Below are 27,639 nucleotides of genomic sequence, written 5' to 3' on the forward strand. Positions count from 1 at the left end.
GAGGGTTTAATGAGGAGGCTGGTTCAGACCAGGGGAGTGGTACAACCACAAGTGTGCTTCAAAGTACCTTGTGGCAGTGTGACGTATAGAAGCATATATATCAGGTAGTGTGGTGTCAGGTGTAGTGGCAGAGAAAGGATGTGTAACTTTTCTTATGTACTTTGCATTGCTTCATTAACTATAATGACAACACTTTTGCAATTTAAAAGGTATTAAAGAAAATTAGAAATAGGAGAGAAGTGGAAACTAATAATTAGAAAGTATATGGTAACAACAGCTCAGGAGAGAGATGATGGGGTTCAAATGAGGACACTGGCAAGGAGATGGTATGAAGTCAGACACCAGAGTTTTAGAAACTGGTAATCTGCTAGGACCTGGGTAAAGAGGAGCCAGGAAGATGGAGGGGAGTACCATTACGCTCGGAGGGGACATGCAGCTCCTCGCCAGCATCTCCCAACCATAACATGACTTGAATGCTGTGGAGACTTGTTCTCCAAAGTGCCTGGTAAAATGTCTCCACATCTTGAGGGCAGGGGGCAGACAGGGAGGAGGATAATTTCCAATGTTCAGAAAAATTAACAAATCAGTATACATGATTTAATTCAAATTCATCATGCTTTCTTTCCTGATAGTAAAACCTGGTAGTATGAAATAATAAAATGTATTTCAAAGAGAACTTTTAAGGGGACAACGTCTTCAACAAAATGACAAACACTCCCTTTTAGGACATGGTTTCCTAGGAGAAACTAGACATCCCATTTTGCTAATTTGGGGATGTACTTCATAGAACGTTTATCTGTCCAAACAAAAGCATATCCACATATGCTCACTAGGTCTACCTGCATGTAGAACAGGCCGCTAACTCAAAGGACAATGTGTTAGCGAGGGGCGCCCTGTGCAACGATCTGCTAACCAGTCAGCTGAGATGCGGAGTAGGCCTGGAAGATTCAGGGGTGTACTGAGCTGGCCTCAGCTTTCATGAATCACGGATTCAACCTGAAGTATATTTACGTTTGACACACTGTACTGCTAAAGCTTGTCAGAGTTTAAGAAATAATTATCTGTGGAGGATTGCCTTAGTATGAATACCGGATAACCAGTCCCTCTAGGATCCCAATTTGATGCTTACATAGAGCCAAACTTTGCAAGAGTTATTTAGTGGGATTCCAATACTTTGGAAGTTTTAAGGATTTGCTTTTACTAAATTGTACTTCAACACAGTATTGGTCTATACTGTACCTCATAAAATGGATTCATTTTACTTCTAGGAATACTAACATGGATTACTCCACCATGGAATCGTCATTATGAAGTCCCATGGGAGAAATAGCCCTCAGTTTCTAGTAGCAAGATAGTTGTATATTTCTGGAAGATGTGTCTAACCTTATGAAGATTTATCCATGAAGGTTCTTTCAAGGAAAAGAAAATTTAATTGAATTCATTGCCTATTTCCAGTAACTATTCAGGCTAATGTGGCATGTGTTTTATTTAAATATATCTTTAGGCTTTATATTATTTTACCTACTGATTTTCCATTTAACTGTAAGTCCCTTACTTACAAAACTCAGTGTGTGTATGTGTGTGTGTGTGTGTGTGTGTGTGTTTTAAAGATTCAAGAGAGCCAGCATGCGCACAAATGGGGAAAGGGGCAGGAGGGGCTCTTAAGGATGCCCCACTGAGCACAGAGCAGGGCTCATCTCAGAACCCTGAGATCATGACCGGAGTCAAAACCAAGAGTCTGATGCTTAATTGACTGCGCCACCCAGTGGCGCCTCTCAGTGTGCTTTAATAACTTCTCTCACCTCCCTCCCCACCCCCAATGAGGCAGGAAACATAAAATAGCAAACTTTCGCTTCCGGATAAATACAAGAATGGGGTAGAGAGAGGGAAATTTTAAATGAATTACGTTAAGTTAAAAAGGGCATCGCTTTATAGTAAATTATAAAAATAATAAAATAAAAAACAAACTAAAAGGATAAACTAGAAGAAAAATGAAACACACAACATTCGTAATACATGTTCTGTATACTAGTGAATTTACTCACATTTCCTTTTAAAAACCTCTTCCCAAACTATAAAATACAAATCCCATGAGCCATCTAATGAATTCTGAATGTCATTTTGATTTAGTGTAAAATGTGAAGAGCTATTTCTAAGTAAATTAACAGTAATACAGCCCATATAAAGCGAATTCTACCAAAGGCAATTTTAACTTGCTAAAACAAAACTGAACAGAACACAACACAACCGTCCTCTTACTGCCACAACCACCATCTTAAAAAAAAAAAAAAAGAAAAAACTATAATTCAAATAATAACCTACTTCTAAGTGTTACTTAAATGAAAGTATCTGTGTATTTTTGTGTAAGAAAAATCACTGGCAGACAAAATCAGAACCAAAACACGTAATTCTTATTATGAATTTTAAATCATTTATTTTCTGTACTGGAAATTTTATATTCAGTATAACAGAAACATATTACTCTGTTGTGTCTCTGTATAAACCATTATTTTCAGAGTTTACTCCTGGTTTATTCTTCAAATTACCCAAACAAAACTAACTGCTTCGAGAGATGTTTTAAACTAGATTGATGATTTAAAAACAAGCACAAAACCAACAAGAGAATAAAAATCTTTCCTCCCTTTCAGGACAAATGTTTTATATGAAGTTATCCTCTTCAAACCTCTTTGGTCTTAATTCTGGGTGAACCAGGATGGTCGCTTCCTGTCTCGTTCAATGATTCTCTTACCCTGATCTTGTATAGACGGTGCCTCTCCTGTGTACAGCACCACAGTCTCCACGGGAGGAGCCTTGAAAGGGCCCCCTTCTTGTTTCCCTATCTGTCTTCTGATTTCTGCAGTCTCCTTGCACACCTTCTCATAGCAAAAGCCGCAAAGGACATGTTTCAGTTTCAGGTGACCACATTCAGGACAAACGTCAATATTGTTCTTTAAAAAAACAAAAAACAACGAAAACATATTTTAACAAGCAAAATAATGCACATGTGACCATGCACAGGAATCATGCTTACACTTGAACTTTCTTGGGCTGCTCATGTTGCATAAGGTCATATGCCATCTAGTTCAACCTTACTTTATTTTTAAGCAGGTTCCAGGCCCAGCACAGAGCCCAACATGGGGTTTCAACTCATGGTGCTGAGATCAAGACCTGAGATGAGATCAAGAGTTGCACACCCAACCAACTGAACCACCCAGGTGCCCCTCAATGTCATTTTAATAAGGGAACTGAGGACAAACAAGTTTGAATTAATAGAAAAAGTGGGATAGAACTCAGCTCTACCAACTATGAACTTGGTACATTTTTACTTAAATACAGCAATCATATTATGTAAAATGATACTCTATTTCCCCACCTTCAAATACTAAACATCTAATAGGGAGTCCTTCAACACAATGGGGCAATCTATATAGTTAGCAAATTAGTAAGAGACCAGGGAAAGGGAACTCCCTTTTTCCTTCAATCTACCCCTGGGGAAAACAAGGTGACAAACATTACAGTTGGCTGCCCCTAATTCATCACTGTAACTTAAATTCCTGTATGAAGCCTATGGTGTAGTATAATATATGTATTAATAGTTGTTACATGGTGTCTTTTTTCTTTTTATGAATGAATACCGATTACTCCTTAATGTAAAAATCCCTTAAATATGCTACAATTTGAGAATGAGTTTTTACACACATCTACCCAACTTTAATAGGACAGTTGCAACCTTTAAAGAAATCTTTTCAGTATGTTCTAAAAGTAGATTTAAAGTAGAAAAGAAAATATTGTAAATAGGAACATCAAAGAAAGTCCAAACACTTCTTAAGATTAACATACAAACCTTTGTGAGGCAATGACAAAAAAGAATTTCATTTTCTGAAAGGAGGAAAAAAAAATCTCACAAATGACATGCCTCCCCAATTTCGACCCCAGGTCTAATTGGAAGTATGGGAGCCATACCCACAGTTAGTGCTCTCCTCCTCATTAAAGCACTAGCATTAATATACTATGTGTGGCCAGAAACAATTCAGTGAAGAAAATGAATCCACAGGGTACCGTTCTTTTCCCTCAGAATAAATGCAGTGAAGGGAATCATGAAACAGATTGGTATAAGCTCTCATTCCTAAAATCATAAATTCTCTCAACCAAATTGCATATATTATTATTTTAATGACAAACTTTTCAGTTCCAGACTTTAAGTCGAGTTCCAAATGTGACTCAGTAGTACTTTTTGGCTTAAGTTCTAAGGGTGAGGTTTAATACTGAAATGCTGGAAGTTTATGAAGTCAGTTCTCTGTTCTTGAGCTTCATCTACACTGTGCTGCTGCTGCGGAGTGTCATGGGGCAAAAAGTAACTCAAATCATGGCTGTGAAAGCCATAAGTTAACAAATGAAAGGTAATAAACACTATAATTTCTGTTTATTAGATCACTGAAGAGTATATCCATGGGGCAGGGAGAGAGGGAGAATGGGTGTGGAGATCTGGAATTGTCTGAGGACAGGAACACACCAGAAAGTTCTAAGAGAAAAATGTTAAGTTCAAGAATCAGACTGCCTAGCTTCACATCCTGGCTCTGCCACTTAGTTGTTTGTGACTACAGCCAAATTCTTTTTGCCATAGTTTCTTCATCCTAAAAATCAGCAGAGCTATATGTACTTTGGAAGGCTGTTTTGAGGATCTGGTGAGGTATAAAGCGCTTAGATACGTCACAAGCACTTAAATGATGTTAGCTATTTTTATTACCTACCTAAGGATTTTCTTTCACAGTATTTTGTCACAGTGAAGAACATAATAAATATGTAACAGTTAGTAAAACTTGAGATCCATAATACCTACCGCTGTTCTGACTTTAATTTTAGGCTCTAAGGATGCCTGGGTGGCTAAGTGGTTGGGCGTCTGCCTTCAGCTCAGGGCAGCTCAGAGCGTGATCCTGAAGTCCCAGGATCAAGTCTTGCATCAGGCTCCTTGCATGGAGCCTGCTTCTCCCTCTACCTGTCTCTGCCTCTCTCTCTCTGTGTCTCTCATGAATAAATAAATAAAAATCTTAAAAAAAAAATAACAATTTTAGGCTCTGCCATTATTAAGATGTTTACCCATATATGACTCCAAAACACCAGCTCATAACACACGTCACATGGGTTATTCACAACCTAATCCTCTGTCCAGACTCCAAACTCTCTCCTTGACTGTGGTCCTAATATTTAGGCTATAGGACAGCAGGCATATAAACATAGACAATGAAAATGCTCTTATTTAGGCCAGAGGAAAGTACACACAGAAGCTCTAAGAATGATTTACTCATAGGCTACGTAAGTACAAAGAGATGCAGCGATGGATAAGAGAGAAAGCACACCCACAAAAATCAATGTATTACCTTAACTTTAATAAGCTTCTGTGGGTTTCTTCTCCTACAGCGGTTAACTTCAATGCTGCGCCTGTTCTTTGGAGCTGCCATCCAGAAGATACTATCCAAAAGGCTGGAAATCTCCTTACTTCCACTGGTGTCATGTGCCGGTTCTGTAAATACAGCCGGACCTTGGACTGCTAATGCGGGTCCTACAAAAACATAACATGGAAATATCGGATGGATTTCTAGTTTCTAAATGACTCTACATCTATCATTCTCCTTAACAATCAACAGTGATACAGCAACAGACATATGTAAAATTCATAACATTACACTCAACAGACATTTGACAGAAGCCTTAGCTACTAACATACACTAAAACTCATACAGAAAGCAATATTAAACAACGCGAATCGACTTTTTTCTTAGGGGCACTGGCTGAAATGAATCTCTGAAATTTTACCAAGTTTCTTACCTTCTGAAATACAGACCCCAGGGGTTTAGTAGTAAACATGAATAAACCACTCAAACTGTCCACGTTCTACTCGGTAGGCAGTTCCTATTTACCTTACAAGGAAATCTAAGCTTGCGATTTCCAAAATGTATTTCCACCCTGGCCTCAGACAACTGCCTCCTGGCCCCTTTTTATTATATTCCAACTGAGCTGGTTCCTTTGTCATACAGTGGGTAGGCCCTTTAAGTCACTTAGCTCTTCTTATGAAGAAGAATAGAATATTATTCTATTAAGAATAATAATTCTATTAAGAATAATGTTCCATTTAGAATAATAGAATATTATTATTCTATTACTGTCGGTTCCCTGAAGAAAGGGACTGGCTCACCACTCTGCATAATATTTACTTATATGAGTTATCAGTTTCAGTTTTTTTTCTAAATTGTCTATAAAATCAAAGACCTTTTATCCTTTCCTTGTTCTTCCTCAGACCTGGAATCCTTTAGGAACTCTTAAAGATCCACAAAGCTACCAGTTAGCAACCGGTATTCCTTTCCAATTCACCTGTTAAAAATAACTGCTAAGCCTAGCTAAGTGGTTAACAGCACGGGCCCCATCCGCTGGCCTGTGTGACCTTGGGGACCTTCATGAGCCTCCTCCTTCGGCCCAAAAGTGGTGCTTCCTAACAGGATGGTGTGGAGATTTCCCAGGAAGCACTTTGGCATATCATGGGCTCTCCATTCACACTCCCTCGGTGTTATGTTCAGGATACCTTGGAAATAAGGGTAAAGGGGATCTCTGGGTGGGTGGCTCAGTGGTTTGGCGCCTGCCTTCCGCCCACGGTGTGATCCTGGGGTCCCTGATCGAGTCCCACGTCGGGCTCCCTGCATGGAGCCTGCTTCTCCCTCTGCCTGTGTCTCTGCCTCTCTCTCTCTCTCATGAATAAATAAATTTAAAAAAAAAGAAAAGAAAGAAAAGAAAGAAAGAAAAGAAGGGGAGGAAAGGAAGGGGAGGGAGGGAAGGGAAGGGAAGGAAGGGAAGGGCCTTCCATCCCCCCCTAAAAACCGCACCAGCTCCCCCCCCTCCCCTCACCTCCCCCACTACCCAGCCCTCCCCTCCCCTCCCCTCCCCGCCCCCTCCCCTCCCTCCCCTCCACCAGCACAAAAGAAAACAACACACAGGGTAGAATGGGGGCAGCCCGGGTGGGCCAGCGGTTTAGTGCCACCTTCAGCCCAGGTCGACCCCCGAGGTCGCAGGATCAAGTCCCACGTCGGGCTCCCTGCATGGAGCCTGCTTCTCCCTCTGCCTGTGTCTGTGTCTCTCTTGAATAAATAAATAAAATCTTTTAAAAAAAACTTAAATAAAAATATTTTTTAAAAAAATCAGAGAGTGCGCGGCGACCCTATACTCTGAATTGATAGGCTTGGGTTACATTCTCTCTCTGTTTTTTAATGCAGGACTTTATTTGCCTGAGATGGGGAGATGGTGAGATGGAGGGAGCGGGAGCGAGAGCGAGAGCGAGAGCGAGCCCGCGGCGGGGCCCGACCGCACGACCCCACGACCCCGGGGGCGCGACCCCACGACCTGAGCCCGAGGCAGACGCTGGCCGGACCCAGCCACCCAGGCGCCCTGCTTCAGCTACGCTCTGTGCGTGCACTGGGCCACGCAGAGGGCTTTTTCTGTTTTTAGGGTTGGGGGCGGGGGGTGGCCAAACCAGCTGCTTGTAGTCTCAGGTGGGGAGTCCGGCCTGGGGACGTCCCCTCCCGCGGTTATACGCCGCGTCCGCCAGGCTGCCCGGAGCCCCCTCCTCCCATTCCTCCCCCTCCGCGGCCTCTCTTACGTACCCCACGGAGGCCCGGGGAGGCCTGGCCGGCTCTGCTGAAGCGTCCGCAGTAGCAGCTCCCAACCGTTCCTGAGCAGCCCCCGGGCCGCCGGCCACCGCGGGACCACAAGCACCAGCATGGGCGACGCCATCTTTCCGGCCCGGAGACCACGCCCACCGGGCTGCTGGGGCCGCCCCCCCGCTCCCAGCCTCGAGCATGCGCACAGGCGCAGAGTCGGCCAACTTGACGGCTGGAACTACAACTCCCAGCATGTCCCTGGAGCGGCTCTTGACTCTCCTCCAATCAGAGAGAGAGAACGGGAGGAGCGGGGCGGGGAAATGGGAAGCAAGCGGCTCCAGTGCGCATGTGTGCGGCTGTGCTCTGGCACTCCAGGCAAAGATGGCGGAGCGCGGTTACAGCTTTTCGCTGACTACATTCAGGTATGGAAGGAGCCCCCGGGTCCTCCGTGGGGCCGGGGTTGTAGGAGCTCCCCCCTTGCCCGGTGTTTTTCCGTTCTAGCCTCGGGCTTGATGCTTCCCGGGCGCATTGCAGTAGGAAATAGGGACGGAAATGCGACTTTGCAAAGTCATTTGCGTGGCCCGCCCGCGGCCTGGGAGCAGCGGCGCCGGGAAGCCGGGGAGACCTTGGGGCCGCGGCGGGGAAGGCCAACACCAAGGGTTTACTCTCGCTCCGGGGAGCAGAGAATAAGGCACTTTGCGGGGGCGGCTGCCTCCGCGTGTCCCGTTGGGAACTCAGGATCGCCTCCCTAAGCCGAGTAGGCCTGGCGGGGGGGCTTCTGGATGGAGCTCGGGACCTTGGCCAAGCGCCCCGGGCCCCTCTTTCCATTCGGGGAATCTCCTCGTTGCAGTTTGGGGTGAGCCCCCAGCCTCTGGCGCTTCGAAGCCTCTTCCCGCTTCGGGCTCCCCCCACCCCCGCCAGTAGAAGTTTAAGGACTGAAGACGAGCGCGCTCATCCCGTCGCCCCTGGTGTCCGGGCCCCGACCCCTGGGCCGCTTGGCCTTTGGGGGGGGGGAGGGGACGGCGAGGGGTATGTTCACTTTACAGAAGGTCGCAGGCTTTTCCTTATTTCAGAACAGTGGGCCGAGAAGTATGTTTTTTTCGAACTGCACAGTTGAGATGGACTCCTGTTCCCAATGTAAGGAAACCCACGAGTGAAGGGTTTTTAACACATCGACCTGGTGATGCTTCAGTTGGACCGCTTTCCTTACAGATCCGAAGTCTCCTGTTGGGTTGACGGGTAGTTCTTCTCTCTGACAGCCGAAGGCTAAGCGGGATCCGACTTGTTGAGTTCTTGCGGGGCGGGTGCGACTTAACCTGCCCATGTCTTCTACTACCCTGTGGGATGTGAACGTTATTTCAGCGAATTACGGGTGAACTAACCCACAGGTCGAACGCATTATTACATAGCTCGTCCAAGGTCCTAGATGAGCAGCTGAGTTCACGTTGAAACTGAGTTTTCTTTCTTTTTTTTTTTTAAGATATTTATTTATAGAAACTGAGTTTTCTTTTTTTTTAAGATATTTATTTATTTACTCATTCATTCATTCATTCATTCATTCATGAGAGACAGAGAGAGAAGCAGAGACACAGGCAGAGGGAGAAGCAGGCTCCATGCGGGGAGCCCGACATGGGGAGCCCAACGTGGGACTAGATCCTGGGACCCCGCAGTCACGCCCTGGGCTGAAAGCAGACGCTCAACCTCTGAGCCCCTCCGGGCTGCCCCCCTGAGTTCTTTACAATGACAAGATTAATACACTATTATCACCACATGTGTCTTCTTAAAATACTCTCCTTACACTTGGCAGTTTTCAATAATAAATGAGGGCTTTTTTTTTTAAACCTTTGTCTGTAATGATACACAATGGTAGAGAATAAGAGTTGCTAAATAATCACTTCATACTTCTGGAAAAAGCAAACGTGGTTCTTTATCTTGAAGAAAGCATAAATCCTTTCTTTAGAATACGTGAAGCGGACACATAAAATAGCATCAGGGACTGAATCCATCTGTAATAATGTATTAAATTTGTTTTTTTAACATAATGGTTCAGTCGGTTTCATTTATGTATATGTATATTTAAAGATTTTATTTATTCATAGAGACACAGAGAGAGAGAGTGGCAGAGACACAGACAGAGAGAGAAGCAGGATCCACGCAGGGAGCCCCATGGGACTCCATCCCGTGTCTCCAGGATCACACCCCCGGCTGCAGGTGGCGCTAAACCGCCACCCCACCGGGGCTGCCTTGGTTCAGTCTGTTTTAGATTCAAAAATTTTGTTTCTAGCCTGTTGGTGATCAGAACTAAACTATTAATGAAAGGCGCTATATTATATTCTAGGATGAAAAAGTGTTGTTATGGATTACGTTCAGTTGAGGATATTAACAATGAATGAGTGAACAAATTGGTGTCTACTAATTCATTCTGAAAAAAAAGTTTTCAGGAATTTACTCTTACTCAGGAATTTTTATTAAAAGAGTAAAAAGAAGAAATATAACTTTAGATTGGATAGTCAGGAAAAGCCAATGCTTGGAGGTGAATTTTGAGACTAGAAGGTGGAAAAAAAAAAGCCAACTATTTGAAGACTTAGGGGTAGAGAGACTGGTGGACAGAGAAAAGAGGATTATGTAAAAATCCTGAAGCATAGTGAGCAAGGAGTCAGTGCGGGTAGGGCCACTCTTGCAGAGCCCGTAGGCCAGAATAAGAAGTTTGTATTTTAAGTGAACCAGGAAGTTATTACAGGATTTAAGTGAAAGGAGATATGGTACAATGTAGCTTTGGCTGGGGGGAGTGAAGTGGGGGTGGAATAGAGGAAAACTAGTTAGAAGGCTGTATCAAGTATCCCAGATAGGGATGCCGGTACTTGAATGAGCTGCTGGCGTAACTACAAAGATGGTTGGTTGATTGCTCTGTGAGCTCACAGACTGGTGAGCTGTCATATAGGAAGATGCAGTGGTAGATGTGTATGCAGGTGATTGTGCGAACGGAGAGGAGGTATATTAAAGCTTACCTGAGCCCTTAAAATGTTCCCCAGGAATATTTGAGCTAGATGTTGAACAATAATTGAAAGCTGCATGGATCCAGTGAGTCACGATACAATTGTTGAAATAGTGACTAATAACAGGAAAACATGTACAGCTTAATTTTAAAAATTTAAAGACCTATTGATGTTATTTCACTCAAGTTAACAAATTTTGTCATTTAAGACTCGTTAGACTGCCACACCTAGGCTTATTCCATAAGTAGGTCTAGTTGTGTTTCTGTCAGCCAGATGATTGTGACCCCTGGCACTAGGTTATATGCTAGAGGACTGACCAGTCACTGTTCCTCACGCTCTGTGGAGAATAATGGAAGCTTGATAAGTCTTAGCCAGAGAGCAAGTATGGAATTCAGTCTATTCTGAATGGTCAGGACGGCTTCTCTAAGAACGTGAAGTTTCTGCGCAAGAGTGAAGGATGACCAGGAGAGAGCTCCCCTGACAAGAGTGAATTGCATTACAGACAGAAGTGTTAACCTGTCAAAGGGGTTTTTGAATTCTGAGAGTGGTCTGTGTGTCTGGAACAGAGTTGAGGCTTGAGTGACAGAGTTTCCAATAATTTTATGAAGATGAAATGAATGACCTTCTGAAACTCAAGGTTATATTTTCACTAGTACACGGAGCTATGAAGCAAGCTAGGTCACTTTAGACAAATTACTTTCACTCAAAAACTTTATCTATAAAATTAAGTCTGTGACGTTTGATTTTAATTCAACAACTGGTGAAACAAAGTATGATTTTAAAAGCCATTTCAGGGCTAGTATTTGGCTATGAAATCCATGCAATCTGCTATGTTAAGTATCACCAGCTCATAGCTTTCTGTAGAAAATGTTTTGTCCTGGGTGATAAGTAGGTCTTACCTCTCCGGCCATGCCTACTTTCTAAAATGTGTAACTCCACCCATACAAAACATATGCTGTTGTTTGGTATTTAACAGGTACGTGTCTTAATAACATTACCATTTAGTATTTACTGACTGCTAATTTTGTGCCAGGAACAAAAGACATCACTTTATTTCATCTTCACAACAATTTTTTGATAGTACTATACTATCCCCCATTTTATGGATGTGAAAACTGAGACACAGTGGGGTTAAATAACTTGCCTGAAGTCACTGGTTGTGATGTGGTAAAAGGCAACGGTAATGATGCTGCTGCCTTAGGAAGCAGAGAAGTGGGAAAAAAGGAAAGATAACATGCTTCACTATGTGTTCAAACTGCCTGGTAAACTCCATTTCTGTACAGCAACAATATGTGAAAGCCCAGTTATTCCTTGGTATCTGGTTAATGGATTTGACCTATGTGTCTGCTCTAAGAAATATTTCTATTATACATATTTGAAAATACGTGGATTTAGCAAATGCCTTTGTTTCTTTTTAAGCCCATCTGGTAAACTTGTCCAGATTGAATATGCATTGGCTGCTGTAGCTGGAGGAGCCCCTTCAGTTGGAATTAAAGGTAATTAAATGCTTCATTTATTTCAGAGGCCTGTTAACAGTTATCCTAAAGTTCTTTTGGAATTAATGAGTAATTAATACAAATAAATAGCTGGGGGAGCATAATTTTTAACAGTTCTTTCTGTTGATTTATAGTATTTTGAAGTTTAAAGAAAGTAATAAGCCTAAGAAGCCTAAGTAATAAGTCTAAGAAGATGATTAATTTTTTTCAAAATAAACATAGCTCCTTTATCTCTTAGTTATAATAACCAACAGTCTTTCTGAATATTGAGAGAACTGAATATTCTTTTGTATTTCCACTGATATATACATCATTATTCTCTGGCAGTTTTTATCCTTTATATAACAGAAAATGTTAATTATAAAACTTAATCTAAAGATACCCTTTTTGAAGTCTGTATCATTAAATTTCAGATTATAAGAACAATAGCCAAATAGGCAGAAGTCTTTTAAAACACATGGACTCCTAGATGTCCTGGAATACTTTAAGAGATGTTAGGTAATGCATTTAGCTACAAGGATTCCTTAGCACAATATAGATGACCAGTAAGGGGAAAATGGATTTACCATTTCTTAGGTTTTATAAATAAGAGGAAATAAAGAGGTTTGGGTGAATTGCATCCGTAATTAGAAAACTGTGGAAGCAGGGTCTTTAAGTGATTAAACGTTTAGCACTTTTTTTTTTTTTTTTTAAGCCGCAAATGGTGTGGTATTAGCAACTGAGAAGAAACAGAAATCCATTCTGTATGATGAGCGAAGTGTCCACAAAGTGGAACCAATTACCAAGCACATAGGCCTGGTGTATAGTGGCATGGGCCCAGATTACAGGTACTTTTATACTATTTTTTTTTCACCACTTTATGAACTGTTTATGATTTGTACTTTGAGGAGAAAAATCAGGGATGTTTTTCCTTTAATCTCCCAACTCTTTATTTTTGTACTTTGTTTACCAACAGCAGCATCGTTAGCAACCGAATTTAGCTTGTGTGCAAGGAATACACTAAGGGTTGCTTTAAGGATAACTCAGTGCCGCACTGTGATAAAAGAGGAGATCAGTACTTCTCTTAACCTCTGTTTAGTGATCACAACCCCTCTTCTATCATCCAAAGGCTGTGCTGTGCTCTAATGCATTTTAAAAACAAAAGCAATACAAGTTTATAATAAACTATATTTTTAAAAAAGTTAACAGGAGCAAAAGAAAGCATTACCATTCAGAGGTAACCCCATTATATTTATTTTTGTTCTTAGCAAAGGAACAGAATTTACAAAGGCCACTGAAACGAAACATCAGGGCCTTTATGTCAGGGCACCAGCAAGTTGAAAGAGATTGGCAGCTTTCTATGTTTGTCATTTAACAAGTAAAAGGAGTATTATCACTTCATTCCTGATTTTTTGGAAACAACACAGGTAGAACCAAATTTTCACTTTAATGAGTCAGAAAAAGCAATAGTATTGCTTGAATGTGGTCAGGCTTCACTACAGTAGATGCTGTTGCTATTGTGTGGAAGGGATACCACAGCGTACTGATGGAATACACTGAGAGGACGGGAATCTTACAGACGGGTAATGTCCATGGGTCATGTCCGCAGTACAGGAGTGGGTAAAGGTACATCCTATTTGTCTTGCTAATGTAGTTGATTACTATGTGGAGTAGTAATATTTTTTAATGAAATTTTTAAACTTATGAATAGTTTCTGGCCGTTCCTTAATATCTGAAAGGTACTCTTTTGAAGTGCAGACTGTGGAAAGGATTGAAGCAGAGTGAGAAACATACGTCCCAGGTTGTGGGTTGTGGGACGTCCAGGTGTGTGTGTGTGTGTGTGTGTGTGTGTGTGTGTGTGTGTTTACACATACATACGTGCACCGTCATATGGGCATTTGTTTTGGCTTGACTGAGATAGCAAAACAGGATGACTACCCTTGGGAAACGGGGTAGAAGCCATGGAGGAAGGGAAAGTTCCCATTGTGTACACTAAATCTATTCCTGAGCTGCCTGGTACCCGTTGTCCTTAGTTTTCTTCCTTTTGCCTTATCCCTGTCCCATTTCCTATGGCTCAGCTCCTCTGTGTTGCTGTGATGTTTTCTTGTTAACTGGAATCAGATGTCAGAGCAAGACTAGCTTTGAGCTGATCGTTCCCATTACATAGATACATGTAAGACTTGTGCTGCAGGTATATGCCTATAAGAGAAGAGTCATTAGGTAGCCAAGTATAGAGGTTTTAATGAAATCTTATTTCTTCCTTGTCTGTTAGAGTGCTCGTGCACAGAGCTCGAAAACTTGCTCAGCAATACTATCTCGTTTACCAAGAACCCATTCCCACAGCTCAGCTGGTACAGAGAGTAGCTTCAGTGATGCAAGAATACACTCAGTCAGGGTAAGTTGATTTTATTTGAAATGTGTCATGAATTAGAGAAAAGAAACTGTTTTAGAAGAGTGAATATATTTAAAAAGAGGACTTAGCTCTATTTAATAAGTAAAGAAAATCACTCTGATGAATATATCTAATCTCAGTTGGATCTAGAATATTTTCTTAATGAAAAAAGTAGAGTGGTTTCTTGCTGTCAACACAATAGCAGAAGGCAGCTTCTAGATAAAGTCCTTTAGCCCAGGGATTGAAACACTTAATTATGGGAAGGCAGTTATTCCTGCTTCCAAATTTATCTTTCCAACCAGAATGATTATAAGCACATGAAGAAAGCAATAGCTCTCTGACACATCTATATTCTTTTAATTTTCTGGAATCTGGGCTACATGTGGATGAGGTAGGATAAAGGGAGTTGCTGATACGTAAAGCAAGTGGAAAAGCTGCATTTGTTGAAAGTTGTCATTCTGTTAAGACACAGAATGTTAACTCCATACTTAACTAACCCCAATATTTGTGTTCCTCCATTTACCAAAATGATTTGACTAATGTTCCTTAGCACCATAAAGAGAATTCATTTTGAATTGATTTGTTCAGAAAGGTAGGAAATACTTTTTAAGGAACTTCCAAGTCTAATTCATTCTACCTGATGATTTGCTTTATTAATACTTAAGAGGATTAGTAAATCCTTAGGTTGACTTCACACCATAATTTCATGTTTTCTTTTCTTTAGTGGTGTTCGTCCATTTGGAGTTTCCCTACTAATTTGTGGTTGGAATGAGGGGCGACCGTATTTATTTCAGTCAGATCCATCTGTAAGTATCATCAGACATATTGGAGGGATTTGTTAAAATACTCTGCACATCTAATAAAAACGACCACAAAGTTTAAAATTTAGCAGTACGTCCTTTTTTCATATTCATTGGGACTTTAGAACTATGGAGTAGTGTATATTCATTTCCATATTTAAAATGTTGGTAATTCAGTCTTCTGATGAAAAGGGTACACTAGTTCTGCCCTCAGTTCTGGTGCTTTCTCTTATCCATTAACTTCACATACTTGAATGATTTGTTGAAATAGTTATCAAATCTCTTTAAATCGGTGGAATTTTGTTACTTTGACAAATGTGGTGAAAGCTTTGTGTCTGGAGGACAGTGCTGTACTCCTTGCCATCTGTTTAATCCTGGGGCTGACTTCAATGTCTCTTCCTGCACACACACACAGATGTAACTCTTGAAGCCAATGTTTTGCAAAGTGGGTGAGTCTGTCTCCTCTAAGGCAAAAGATAGGTATCTGAGTTAGAAGGTGTTCGTAGATGCTACTCCTGCTCCAAAAGTATCCTATTTGCTATGAGGAAAACTGGAAGAAAAAATTTCATGATTAGGAATGGAATTTTTAGAATTTGTGGATCATGAAATAACTGCAAGTTCACTCTGAGTCAGTCTTACACTCTAACCTTGTAGCCTGGAAAAGAAAAGAAAAATATTTTGGTTGTTTGTTACTTAAATGAGAGCAGCATTTTGGGAGGTAACAGTGTCTGTTACCCATTTCTGAGCTGCTGAAGCTAAATGACAAACCCTCTTCCCTTCCTTTCCAGTGGGGTAACAGAAGGCACCATCCCTGGGGTCCAGGATTCTTTTTTTTGCCCTCTCCCTCCGTTCTATCTAAAAGGCGGTTATTTCTTTTAAAGTATGTTTGATATATTTCTTTCAGTATTTTTCTTGTGTGTTTGCGTGTATGTATTTTTTCAGTAGATTAGGCCATGTTATATAAAATAAATTGCTGTTTGCATTTAACGTTAGATTACAAAATATCAAAACTATGAAATATTTTTAACGAAATGCCCTCTTTTTAATTTATCCAGCAATAATAAAGACTTGCTCACCGTTTTTCATCAGACTTTTATTAGAGTCCTTCAACCATCCTAGTAAGCTGAAATAATACTTTTGCTTATTTGCCTTAGGTTAACCTGTTCCTTTAACTGACTTTTTCACATAAATTGTACCATAAATTACACATATACAGAGTGTACAATTTGATGAGTTTTGATAGGTGTAAATACCTGAATACAATCAAAATAACTGAAGTTCCTCCATAACCTCCAGAAGTTTCTTCATGTCTCTTTGTTACTTTCCTTTTCTAAAAATAGCCTATTTTCTGACATTATCCATTGCATTCCACTAAATATTCTGTGAACTTAGAAGTCAGATACAAATTTATAGAACAAAAAAAGAAATGGCAGGGTGCTATAATTAGATTAAGGATTTAAAATATGGTTTTATGGTTGTCTTCTCTTCCTGATTAGGGAGCTTACTTTGCCTGGAAAGCCACAGCAATGGGAAAGAACTATGTGAATGGGAAGACTTTCCTTGAGAAAAGGTAGGCTTACGGTAACTAGATTGAGCAAGCTTACTTTATGGTTCTCAATTCTCTTTAAATAATTAATATCATGAATCTGATAAACAGATTTTTTTTTTACTTTATATTCAAACACTCATTTGTATAGTGTGGTTATAAATAAACAAAAACTTCTCTCCACCTTGGCTCCCTGGTCTTCAATATATTAAGTGGTAATATTATATATTTTTTAAGAAATTTTCTTCATTCTTACAGTTGTTTCCTAAATGTTGTTTCTATTTTGACTTTGTTTCTCCTCCTATAATCTAAAAAGATTTGGAGTAAAGAATGTGGGAGGAAAGTTTAAGTGAGTTAAGTGATAACAGTTTACAGTATAGCAATTATAGAAAATAATTGTGAAGCCAAATACCTGGTATTCATGGTAGATTAAATATATGATGTATGTGCTTGAGAAATAGTGAGGAATTATGTAAAACTCCGCTGTCACTACCCTAGCACAACAAATTGCTCTTCCTTCCAGCTGTATTCAGACTCAGCATTAGTAGCCCAAAGCATGTCTACATTTCGAATGGCAGAAGTTTGTAATTGCCTGTAACCCACAGATGAACCTTCTCAGTACATTTTTCACATAATGTTGAGATTACTAAAAATTGGGGCACGTGGGGGGCTCAGTTGGTTAAGCATTTGCCTTCGGCTCAGGTCATAATCTCGGGGTCCTGGGATCGAGCCCCATGGCAGGCTTCCTGCTCAGTGGGGAGCCTGCTTCTTCCTCTCTTCCCTACTTATGCTTTATCTCAGTATCTCTGTCTCTTTCTCTCAAATAAATGAATAAAACCTTTAAGGAAAAAAAATTACTAAAAATCTTAAACCTGAGGTTAATTGGTAAATTTAAATAATTCTAAAATCTTTTTTTAAAGCACCTTAATAGTGAGCCTTTAAACATTTCTAAGAAAAAAATAAAAGAAATTTTAGCAAAGGTCTGATTTCTTTATTTAAAACAATTACCATATTGCCACCACATTCTGATTACATTAAAATATTTATACTCCTGTTATGGTTACAAGCTTCATGATAGGAATGCATGTCAAATAATTGTCAGTTTCTTATTTGGGGACAGCTTATTTCAGTGAATGGACTAAAAGAATTAATCTGTAGCTTATTTTTAGGAGTGTTTTAGATTTTTAAGAATTCTTATGCTGCTGCTGTCAGGTTGAAATAATCATAAAAAAAGTAAATTGTGCCATAAATCATTGTTTTTCTGTTTTTTGTTTTTTGTTTTTTCAAAAAAATTCTTTAGATATAATGAAGACCTGGAACTTGAAGATGCCATTCACACAGCCATATTAACCCTAAAGGTTAGCACAGTTTCTAACAATGGGACTTACAATGAGTTTATAATGAAGTGCTTGGAAAACTGACCTTTTGCCCTCTCTCTTCAATAGGAAAGCTTTGAAGGGCAAATGACAGAAGACAACATAGAGGTTGGAATCTGCAATGAAGCTGGATTCAGAAGGCTCACTCCGACTGAAGTTAAGGATTACTTGGCTGCCATAGCATAATAACCAAGTGACTGAAAAATCTGGAATTTCAGATAATCCCTCTACCTAAACATGTTTAAAGTATGTTTTGTTTTGCAGACTTTTTGCATACTTATTTCTACATGGTTTAATGGACTGATGTTTTTAAAATGATACTTATAAATCATAATAAACTGTTAAATCCAACTTCTAGCTTTTTAGGAGTTAGTAAAATTTTAAAATAGTGATTTCCTGCTTTTTATCACAGTTGACTTCTGGAAACTACACTGCAGAGCAGAAGGGTGAACTCATTCTTCATGCAATTTTGGTTCAGTCAAGTCTTGTTACATTCTTTACTGTCAGATATTTTCAGTCAGTAAAGCAGAATGCTGATTTTAGTAAACATCATTGCATTTAGAGCTGAGAGAAGCTCTAAGATTCATGAGATAAGACAGATAGCATAGGTGTTTTGTAGGCATCGTTAGATGTGGATCAGTGAAACCCCAGGACTGCACTAGAGCTGTGAAGGGTGCTAGGCTGAAGGGTTTCCTATGGGAGATCCGTGATGTAAGTAAATAAAAAATGGTGTATTGGTTCACGTTGGTTTCTCCATCGCAAGTAGGTAAATATTTAAAAAGAGCCCCTCAGATTCTACTAGACTTCTTACACCCAAGGATGAACGTTAAGTGCTGGAAATAAAATCCTAATACTTAAACATCAAAACCATGGCTTAAGGCTCTCCCTCATTCATGTAACCACAGTGTAATCAGAACCTTTACTGCAAATTAAGGCCCATACAAGCAGGCAAATAATGTGAACTCTGTTTTCATTATACGTGAAGACATACTGCTTAAGTTTTTTTTTAAAAGGCATTTTAGGATAAGTTATAAGTCCGGTCCACGGAACAGAGTTTATGAATATCATCATTTCTTACCAACAAACATAAAGTAGGCAGTTCCATGATTTGAATGTGGCTCAAAAAGTTTTAAGATTTAGCTGAGTGTAGGAGAAAAGTCTTACTTACCTTGGAGGATTTTGGTCAGGATTCCCAATTCTCCTTACTGTCACGAAGCCTCCTTATCTTACTTAGTACAGGTGACAGCAGCATTATTATGGGAGATGGCAATTTGATCTTTGATGTCAAAATGTTTTTCTTGAAGGCCCTATCTCATCTCTCCTATAGGCTCTTGGTCTATTAAGACTCTGGCACACTAGAAGGAGAACATAGTAAAAAGGAATGGCTTTTGGGTCAGGTCTTAACTCTTCCACTTACTGGCTGAATGACCATACAAAGTAATTATCTCAGAGGGTTTTCTAAGGACAAAATTGATGATGCAAATGAAAGGCCTGTAGGGTTCATGGCCAAGTACTCTGTAAGGTTGAGCTGTCTTTGACTTTGTTTTTAAATCTCTATTCAAAAACCAGAAGAGTGCCAAGAAAGGGAAAGAGAAGGCAGGCACGTTAAGGACATGTAGATTTCCTACTGGGGACTAACAGAAAAAGTCCACAGAATAAAGGGAGGAAGAATTCACTGAAGCAGATCTATGTCTGTCCATGTTCTGTTCTCTGGCTCTTGCTCCATTAAACGCAAAGCCTCATTCAATTGAAGCTGCCTAGAACACTTCTACCTTTTTCTCAGTTGATTTCTTTTCATTGACTCTAAATTTAAGCCCTTCCTTTCTATCCCAGTTCTTGGGGAACTCCGTTCTTTGGTCTTGTGATCCCCCTGCATCCCTGAATGTTCAACTCCTCAGTCATTCTAGCTTGTGCAGTTGGGCTGCTTCAGTCTCCTTAATCACCACAGTGTTCCTAATGTTCATAGCCTCTCTCTGTTCTTCATTTGTTTTGTATCTTCCCACTCTTAAGAATTTTGCCCCCATTTGTTCTGTCCTTTCTTTTCTAGTTCCTCACTAAACTGCGAATTTTAAGCTTGCAAAATAATTATTTAGTTATGAAACATGGAATATGTTTAAAATTCACATGTAGGGGCAGGAGGGAGCTGGAAAGGGGGAATAAGGAAGGGGAATAATACTGATCTTTATAATTATTGAGTGCTGGTTCACTGGGCTGTGGGTGATAAGGATCAAAGGAGTTTTCATCTGTTCAGTCATGTTTATGGACCCAAAGCACCACCTCAGTCCTTAACCTCACTTCTTTTTCAACACCCAAGTGAACGATAGCTTCCTAAGCGTGAGCATATTTGAAAAAGTTGGATAATTCTAACACCTCATTAAAGGCCATGCCCCTGAATTTCATGACTTTTAACTTTTTATGTATTCCAGCAGGTATTTTCCTCCATATTTTAAATAGGCTTAATCCGGTTCTCTTTGGATTCCTGAAGGTTAGCCAATACGTAAATTTTATATTCTGCAAGATGAGAATTTAGAACTCACAACTTCCTACCCCCCGCTTTCTCTCTGCCTCACTTTAATTAGATCACAATGTTGAGTTTAGAAGTTTTTATTATGGCTAGGTAAGTACACCGTGATTACACTTCCTGAATAATTTTCCTGGAGGTGATAATTGCCTCACTTTTTTGTATTCTGTGTAGCAGTCACCAAATCTCAGATTTCCCCAAAAGGACTGTAAAATCTTTTGCATACTGTTTTCCTCAGTATATCACATCAAGTGATCCTAACTGTTCTCTCCCTAATCCTCTAGCACCCCCCTCCTCTCCAAACACCTCCAGAAATTTCTCTCTTGGAACCCTCATTCTCTTTAATCCAGGCTAGTTACTGGTTTGAAACTATATTCTCTCCTAATTAGCTGGGTTTAAAAATTCTAGGTTAGAAATGATCTCCACGTTTTGCAGGCATTACTCCTAGATTCCAGTGTTGCTGATGAGAAACCTAATGCAGTTGTGTATTTGTGCCAAGTTCTTTATAACTTATTTTCCCCCTCTGAAGTTCTTAGGACCTTTTATCTGCAGCATTCTGAAATTTCGGTGACGTGTCATCCTATGGGTTTCGTAACATTGTGCTGAGCATACAGTAGGCTTGTCCACTGTAGAAACCAAGCTCTTTGTTTTGGTAAATTTCCTAGTGTTTGAGAAATTTCCTTTTTTGCTCTATTTTTCACCTGTCTTTTTTTTTTTTTTTTTCACCTGTCTTTATTGTACATTCTAGTGCAGTCTTACCCACCCTTTTCTACTCTTATTGATACATTAAAATTGGGGATATCATTTTTAATTTTGAAAAACTTTCTTACACTGTTACCTCCTCTTAAAGTCCTCATGTTTCATGAATGATATACCTTTTATCTGAGGATGCTAGTTATGGAATACTTGTAAGAACCATTTTGTTCTGCTTTCTGGTTTACTTCAAATTCCAAACAAAAATGTTTGGAAGTGCCATGTTTGTGAGCCCCAAACCTACCTACTGTGGGGATGCTGCTATAAGCCATTTCTCTCTGGTCTTTCATTTGCTCAGTTCTCCAGAGAAAAATCAGGTTTGGGGAGAGGAGTTTCTGGGAGGGGCACAGAAAACTGTCATTATTAATGTGTCCAGAGCCCCTCTGACTCCCTGCCTTCAGCATGGTAAACTCCAGGCTTCTGCCAGGGGAAGGATGGCTAACCGCCCAGCTGCACTGAACCTGAGGGAGGACCCAGGTGTTTGTTCTTGTAAGCAGACCTGTAAGCAGTGCCCATTTTCACTCCTGCCTCACTGCTTGCCCCCCATCTACCTTCTAGGCACCTGCAGTTCTAAAGCCTTTCTGGGTTCTGCTTTGTGAGTCACTTGCTGCAGATACTTCACTCCATGGTGGTGCGAGCTCCTCCATTTACAGAGACACTGCCTGGAGTTTGGTGGACTTAGCTTTAAAATAGATCTTTGTGAAGAGGATTAAATAAGTCCCTATGTGAAAAGCACTTAGAATAACGCCTGCCATACGATAACTATCCAGTAAGTGTTACTATTGCTCTTTGTCTAACAAAAATGTGTTGACAGCTCACGTGCAGTCATTTGTTTTTGCGAGTTTCTTCCGTTTCCTTTCCTAAAGCGGTCAAGTAAGGTTTGGAAGCAGGGACACGCAGGATTGTTAATTTGCAGTCCCTTTCAGTTTTTACAATCCGCCTACTAGGCTAATACAAGCTTCTCCCTTCCCTTGTCCTTATCAGAAAGGCAGCGCAGGTCTGGTCTCCTCCCACTTTGTGGGAAGAGCCCAGAATTGTGCAGGAGGAAGTGCTGGCTTGGAATCCCGAGTCCCCGCTCTAGCACCTAACCGCCCTAACCGCCCGGAGACCTCAGACGAGCTTTCTGCCTGTTTCCTCTTCTATTAAAACGAGCCCAACATTTTTGCAGGACCGACCCCTGCCTGCCATTCGGCAGGGGTGTAAGCTCGACAGCGGAAGTAGGTGGCCGGGCGCTCCCGGGACGGGGTCCACCAAACCGCACGACCTGTGCCCCGAGGGCGCGGGGTCAGCCCGCCCCGCGGTCCGCGAGCTTCGGCTGCGCTCCTCCCCCCGGCGGGGCGGCCGCGAAACCGCAGCCTCAGCCCGCGGCGGGAGGGGGCGGAGCCGCCTGCCCTCAACAAACATGGCGGCCGCGTTAGCGTCAGCCACGCTCGGGAGGCCACGCAGCCGCCGGGGACTCGCGGATTCGGCGTCACCCGGCGCCGGGCCACGTGACGCAGGAGGCTCCGGCGGCGGCGGCGGCGGCGGCGTTCGCGCGGGCTGAGCGGCGCGGCGGCCGGAGCGGGGTGGGGTCTCCCGGCGGGGCTTCCCGGCGGGTCCCGGCCTCGCGCGCACGTGCCTCGTGCCTGCCTGCTCGCGCTCGCGGTCCCGGCGCTGCCGGTGAGGAGCCCGGGAGGAGCCGGGGAGGAGCCGGGGAGGAGCCGGGGAGGCGCCGGGGAGGCGAGGCGGAGGGAGGGAGGGAGCGGGCCGCGGCGCCCCTTCCGAGGCCCGGCGGGGGTGGGCCGGCCTGGCCGGGCGGGGGCCGCGAGGGGCCGAGGGGGTGGGGGGGCAGGGATGGGGGGGAGGCTGGCCGCGAGGGGGGAACGTGGGGGGCCGCGGGGGGGGGGTGGGGGGGTCGCGAGGGGGTGGGGGGGCTGGGCGGGGGCCGCGAGGGGGGACGTGGGGGGGCCGCCATGGGGCCCGTGAGGGGGGACCGCGAGGGAGGGGGCCCTCCCCCTGTCCTCCCCTCCGCCCGCCCCCGTCCTGCTCCGCCTCTCCTTGTCCTCCCTCAGTCCTTCCTTCTTCCCCCTCCCCTCCCCCTGTCCCCCCTCCCGTCCTGCTCCCCCTCCCCTCGTCCTCCCCCTCCTCCCTCCCCTCCCCTCCCTCCTCCCCTTCCCGTCCTCCTCCCCCTCCCTGTCCTCTCCCCCCCTCCTCCCTCCCCCCTCCTCCCCTCTCCTTCCAAGCCCCCCTCCAGGAAGGCCCCGCCGACCTCCTCCTCCTCCGGGTGTCCGCTCCCTGGCGTTGGCCTGGCCGGTGGGCTGCAGCCAGTCCTCGGGCTCTTCCTGCCCTTGGGCGGGAGCCGAGGTGGGCGGGGCCCTCGGTCTTGCAGGCGTCCCAGGGGGACGTGGAGCGGGTTCCCTGGGGGGGGGGGGGCGGGACACCGGGGTACCGAGTGCCCGTGGGCAGCGCGAGGCCGTTGGGCCAGGGGACCCGCTCCCGCAGGAGGAGACGAGGACACGGTCGGGAGGGCTTCGACTGGTCCCCGTGGTCCCCGATTCTGGTTTGGACAGTTTGCTGACCAGCTAGCCGTGTGCATGTTGTAATGTAATCACGTTCTCTTCACTTTCCAAGCCTTTTTATTAAAATTGCTCTACCAGCAAACAGTAAAGCTGCTGCTGAGGGAAGCCCTCGTGTCGTAGATTGCCTATGACATAAACTCCCGCGGTTTATTCGGACTGGAACGCGTTGAACAGGACTTTCAAAGGGAAGAAATAAAGCTCTAAAAAGTGTGTCAGAACCCCGCATACCGGAAAAAAAGAGTTCAGGAGTAGAGGAGTTACCCTGTCCTGTTGTCAGAGGAGGGAGTCACTCCAGAAGCCGTCGTGCAGAAGTCTAGGTTCATAGACTCAGACCCGTTGCTAGATGGAAGTTTTATAATCTTCAGTGAGGAGTCCATTGCCCTAATTGTTGGGACTGTTTCGATTTCCCTTGTTTCTTTTCTTCTCATAGGAAAGGAATAATGCTGTCAGCATGTCTGCACACTCCATGCTCTGTGAACGAATCGCCATTGCCAAGGAACTGATCAAGAGAGCAGAGTCCCTTTCTAGATCAAGAAAAGGCGGCATCGAAGGTGGTGCAAAGCTGTGCAGCAAATTGAAGGCAGAATTGAAATTCTTACAGAAAGTGGAAGCTGGGAAAGTAGCTATTAAGGAATCCCATTTACAGAGCACCAATCTAACACACCTACGAGCCATTGTGGAATCAGCAGAAAACTTGGAAGAAGTTGTTAGTGTCCTTCACGTCTTCGGCTACACAGATTCCTTGGGAGAGAAGCAGACCCTCGTCGTGGATGTCGTCGCAAATGGTGGTCATACGTGGGTGAAGGCCATTGGCCGAAAGGCAGAAGCTCTCCACAACATTTGGCTGGGCAGGGGCCAGTATGGCGACAAAAGTGTCATTGAACAGGCTGAAGACTTCCTCCAGGCCAGTCACCAGCAGCCGGTGCAGTATAGCAATCCTCACATCATCTTTGCATTTTACAACAGTGTCTCCAGCCCCATGGCAGAGAAGCTCAAAGAAATGGGCATATCTGTGAGAGGAGACATAGTAGCGGTTAACTCTCTGTTAGATCACCCTGAGGAGCTCCAGCCCAGTGAGAGCGAGTCGGATGACGAAGGCCCAGAACTTTTGCAGGTGACCAGAGTGGACCGAGAAAATATTCTAGCAAGTGTTGCATTTCCAACAGAAATTAAGGTCGATGTGTGCAAAAGAGTCAATCTGGACATTACTACTTTAATTACATATGTATCTGCCCTTAGCTATGGAGGCTGCCACTTTATCTTCAAAGAGAAAGTGCTTACTGAACAAGCAGAGCAAGAGAGGAAAGAGCAGGTTTTGCCGCAGCTGGAGGCATTTATGAAGGACAAGGAGTTGTTTGCTTGTGAATCTGCTGTCAAGGACTTTCAGTCTATTCTAGATACCTTAGGAGGACCCGGGGAGAGAGAGAGGGCCACTATGCTAATTAAGCAGATTAATGTGGTGCCAGACCAGCCTTCTGAGCGTGCCTTGAGACTAGTGGCCAGTTCAAAAATCAATAGCCGCTCATTAACCATTTTTGGGACAGGAGACACTCTAAAAGCCATCACAATGACTGCCAATAGTGGTTTTGTCAGAGCTGCCAACAACCAGGGTGTTAAATTTAGTGTGTTTATCCATCAGCCCAGAGCACTTACTGAAAGCAAAGAGGCTCTAGCCACCCCCTTACCAAAAGACTACACAACTGACAATGAACACTAATGATAGCCTTTAACTATTGTCATGGAAATAAGTTATTTATACCAAAGGCTGGGTCTTCCCGTCTTTAAATGGGGAGGAAGAAAAGGTCTATAGTAAAAATAATACTTAAAGCTCTTAAACCAGTGGAGTGGATTGTGTGTCATCTCTAAAATATATAATCTAAAGTAGAAAAAGCACAAGAGGCAAGCTTATTTATCAAAGTGTCTACATTATAGCAATTAAGAACAGAAATACATCTATATAAAGCTTTTAGCTGTATTGCAGTACTTTTATTTGACTCAGTAAGGGCAACAACCCCCTAGTGGTAATCAGCATTTCTTGGAATAGGGCTACACCGCGTCTCACATTAAATATCTGGAGAAAACTGAAGCTTGTTTTTCGTTATATTGGTTCATCAGTTGGTCGAGGCTGGGAAGTAATAGTTGATAATTAATTTTAGATTATAAGGTTTTGGCTATTAATGAAAAACTTCCTTGATTGCTATGTGTCAGGCATACACTTGTTGGTGCATTTACAAAGAGTACAATAACAGAAGAAAATAAAGTGAATACTGGTCTTGTGAGTCCCATGAACCTATGGATACACCTTTGTGAAAAGATAGTCCCACTACTATAAAACTGGGACATTTAATGTAAAATGTTAATTTGAATAAATTGTAAAAGAATCATAAAAACAATTTTAAAAGAATTCAAATTTTACGTTTAAGTACAAATAGTTCCCATACTGCAAGTATTTGACTTATAAATACTGCCTTTACTCTTTGTTTTGCAAGTGCAAGTGACAACTGCATTACTTCACTCTTGTGAAACGGTGGTAGGGGAGATTCCATGCCTGTTGCATGACAAGTTGTAATTAAAAATAAATTTTTTTTAAGTCCACATTGCCCTAGGTGCTTTATTTGCAACAAAACAAAATAGATTAGCAAAGTAGATATGTATTGACCGTATTTTAAAAATTGGGACATTTAGTCCTAGAGCTTAAGTATTAATGCAAAGCCAAGTATAGGAGCCAGTATCAGAACACATTGCCACAGCCTGACCTCTTTGGTGCCAACTTTGCTATTTTGTGAGAAGGGAACTCAGTTTCCAGCCACAGTGTTGGGTGGGGAGGGTCGAGGAAGGGGTAGAATTGATTATAGAATGTCCATGAGCACTGAAATGAAATGAAAAAGTAAACTTGGGGATGTTTCTCTTGGGAGAGATTGCATTACTAGCTCAGAACACAAATCCTGGGGGAAAAGGCTGTGATTGGGATTCCAATTTAGTATACCTTGTATTGCAATGGAAATTTTACACTGTTAAAATTGGGCTTGGACCTCTTGGAGCAGCTATTAAGGTACTAAGGTGCTTGGTACTGAGCATTATAATAGTTTGATCTGAAAGAAAATGAATAATTGGTCTTTGCTCTAAGGAATTGTTAGTCTGAAATGGAGTTGAACAATTGAAGTGTAATTAGTTTATTGAGTGTTGTCATGCACCAGGCACAGTACAAAAGGCTGAGCTTTCAAGGAGTAACAGAAGGTAGATTTCTATCCCTTTCCACTATGAATTAATATCAAAGGACTTGAATCTTTGCCAACTAGAATGTGTACAACCACAGTGCTCTTTGAGGAAACATTTCTGAAGTGGCCATGGCTGTGGTTCTCCCATGATCATTTTCCTTTTCTAGACATTCAGTGATTACAGTTCCTAACAATATAATCAATAATGCAAGGGATAGATATGGACACCTGGTGGGACCTTGAATCCTGGAATATAAAGAAAGGATTAGTACCTTCTCTAGAAACACACATGGACTTGACCCACACATATCCTAGACCTGTCACTGACCAAAATTTGTATATATAAAGATAATAAAAG

At 42.4% G+C, this 27,639-nt stretch overlaps 3 protein-coding genes and 1 long non-coding RNA gene across 11 annotated transcripts; 2 read left to right on the plus strand and 2 right to left on the minus strand.

Annotated features, from left to right (window-relative positions):
• Positions 1-2,408: 2,408 nt before the first annotated feature.
• MRPL32 (mitochondrial ribosomal protein L32) lies at positions 2,409-7,814 on the minus strand. The gene is made up of 3 exons (XM_038562652.1): positions 7,650-7,814; positions 5,379-5,560; positions 2,409-2,948 (listed from the first exon to the last, which is right to left on the minus strand). The coding sequence occupies exons 1-3, from the start codon at positions 7,777-7,779 to the stop codon at positions 2,694-2,696; spliced, it is 567 nt and encodes a 188-aa protein (XP_038418580.1). The 5' UTR covers positions 7,780-7,814; the 3' UTR covers positions 2,409-2,693.
• A 169-nt stretch (positions 7,815-7,983) lies between these two features.
• Positions 7,984-18,588, plus strand: PSMA2 (proteasome 20S subunit alpha 2). The gene is made up of 8 exons (XM_038562651.1): positions 7,984-8,068; positions 12,062-12,138; positions 12,833-12,965; positions 14,390-14,512; positions 15,234-15,315; positions 16,806-16,879; positions 18,156-18,213; positions 18,301-18,588. The coding sequence occupies exons 1-8, from the start codon at positions 8,028-8,030 to the stop codon at positions 18,415-18,417; spliced, it is 705 nt and encodes a 234-aa protein (XP_038418579.1). The 5' UTR covers positions 7,984-8,027; the 3' UTR covers positions 18,418-18,588.
• LOC102152203 lies at positions 14,508-23,775 on the minus strand. 5 transcript variants are annotated; one of them, XR_005373062.1, is made up of 4 exons: positions 23,754-23,775; positions 21,750-21,840; positions 19,400-19,586; positions 14,508-15,859 (listed from the first exon to the last, which is right to left on the minus strand). It is a non-coding gene; the product is annotated as an uncharacterized LOC102152203 (long non-coding RNA). The 5 variants fall into 5 exon arrangements; XR_005373058.1 differs by lacking the exon at positions 23,754-23,775 and adding an exon at positions 22,615-22,810; XR_005373060.1 differs by lacking the exon at positions 23,754-23,775 and adding an exon at positions 22,681-22,796.
• Positions 22,587-26,660, plus strand: C18H7orf25 (chromosome 18 C7orf25 homolog). Of its 4 annotated transcripts, none has more exons than XM_038562650.1 (2): positions 22,587-22,722; positions 24,494-26,660. In XM_038562650.1, the coding sequence occupies exon 2, from the start codon at positions 24,515-24,517 to the stop codon at positions 25,778-25,780; it is 1,266 nt and encodes a 421-aa protein (XP_038418578.1). In that variant the 5' UTR covers positions 22,587-22,722; positions 24,494-24,514; the 3' UTR covers positions 25,781-26,660. The 4 variants fall into 4 exon arrangements, with proteins under 4 accessions (XP_038418578.1, XP_038418575.1, XP_038418577.1 ...); XM_038562647.1 differs by lacking the exon at positions 22,587-22,722 and adding an exon at positions 23,018-23,164; XM_038562649.1 differs by lacking the exon at positions 22,587-22,722 and adding an exon at positions 23,722-23,848.
• Positions 26,661-27,639: the final 979 nt, after the last annotated feature.

This window comes from Canis lupus, chromosome 18 (genome assembly GCF_011100685.1).
Source record: "Canis lupus familiaris isolate Mischka breed German Shepherd chromosome 18, alternate assembly UU_Cfam_GSD_1.0, whole genome shotgun sequence".
Classification (NCBI taxonomy): Eukaryota; Metazoa; Chordata; class Mammalia; order Carnivora; family Canidae; genus Canis; species Canis lupus.

What these genes read in the sequence shown, in the direction of transcription:
- MRPL32 (XM_038562652.1), bottom strand. Translation starts at nt 7,779, where the DNA reads ATGGCGTCGCCCATGCTGGTGCTTGTGGTCCCGCGGTGGCCGGCGGCC. An exon ending in CCTCCCCGGGCCTCCGTGGG is followed by an intron (nt 5,561 to 7,649) that starts GTACGTAAGAGA and finishes ATGTTTTTGTAG; the next exon opens with GACCCGCATTAGCAGTCCAA. An exon ending in AGAAGCTTATTAAAGTTAAG is followed by an intron (nt 2,949 to 5,378) that starts GTAATACATTGA and finishes GTTTTTTTAAAG; the next exon opens with AACAATATTGACGTTTGTCC.
- PSMA2 (XM_038562651.1), top strand. Translation starts at nt 8,028, where the DNA reads ATGGCGGAGCGCGGTTACAGCTTTTCGCTGACTACATTCAG. An exon ending in CAAGAATACACTCAGTCAGG is followed by an intron (nt 14,513 to 15,233) that starts GTAAGTTGATTT and finishes TCTTTTCTTTAG; the next exon opens with TGGTGTTCGTCCATTTGGAG. An exon ending in AAGACTTTCCTTGAGAAAAG is followed by an intron (nt 16,880 to 18,155) that starts GTAGGCTTACGG and finishes AAAATTCTTTAG; the next exon opens with ATATAATGAAGACCTGGAAC.
- C18H7orf25 (XM_038562650.1), top strand. Translation starts at nt 24,515, where the DNA reads ATGTCTGCACACTCCATGCTCTGTGAACGAATCGCCATTGCCAAGGAA.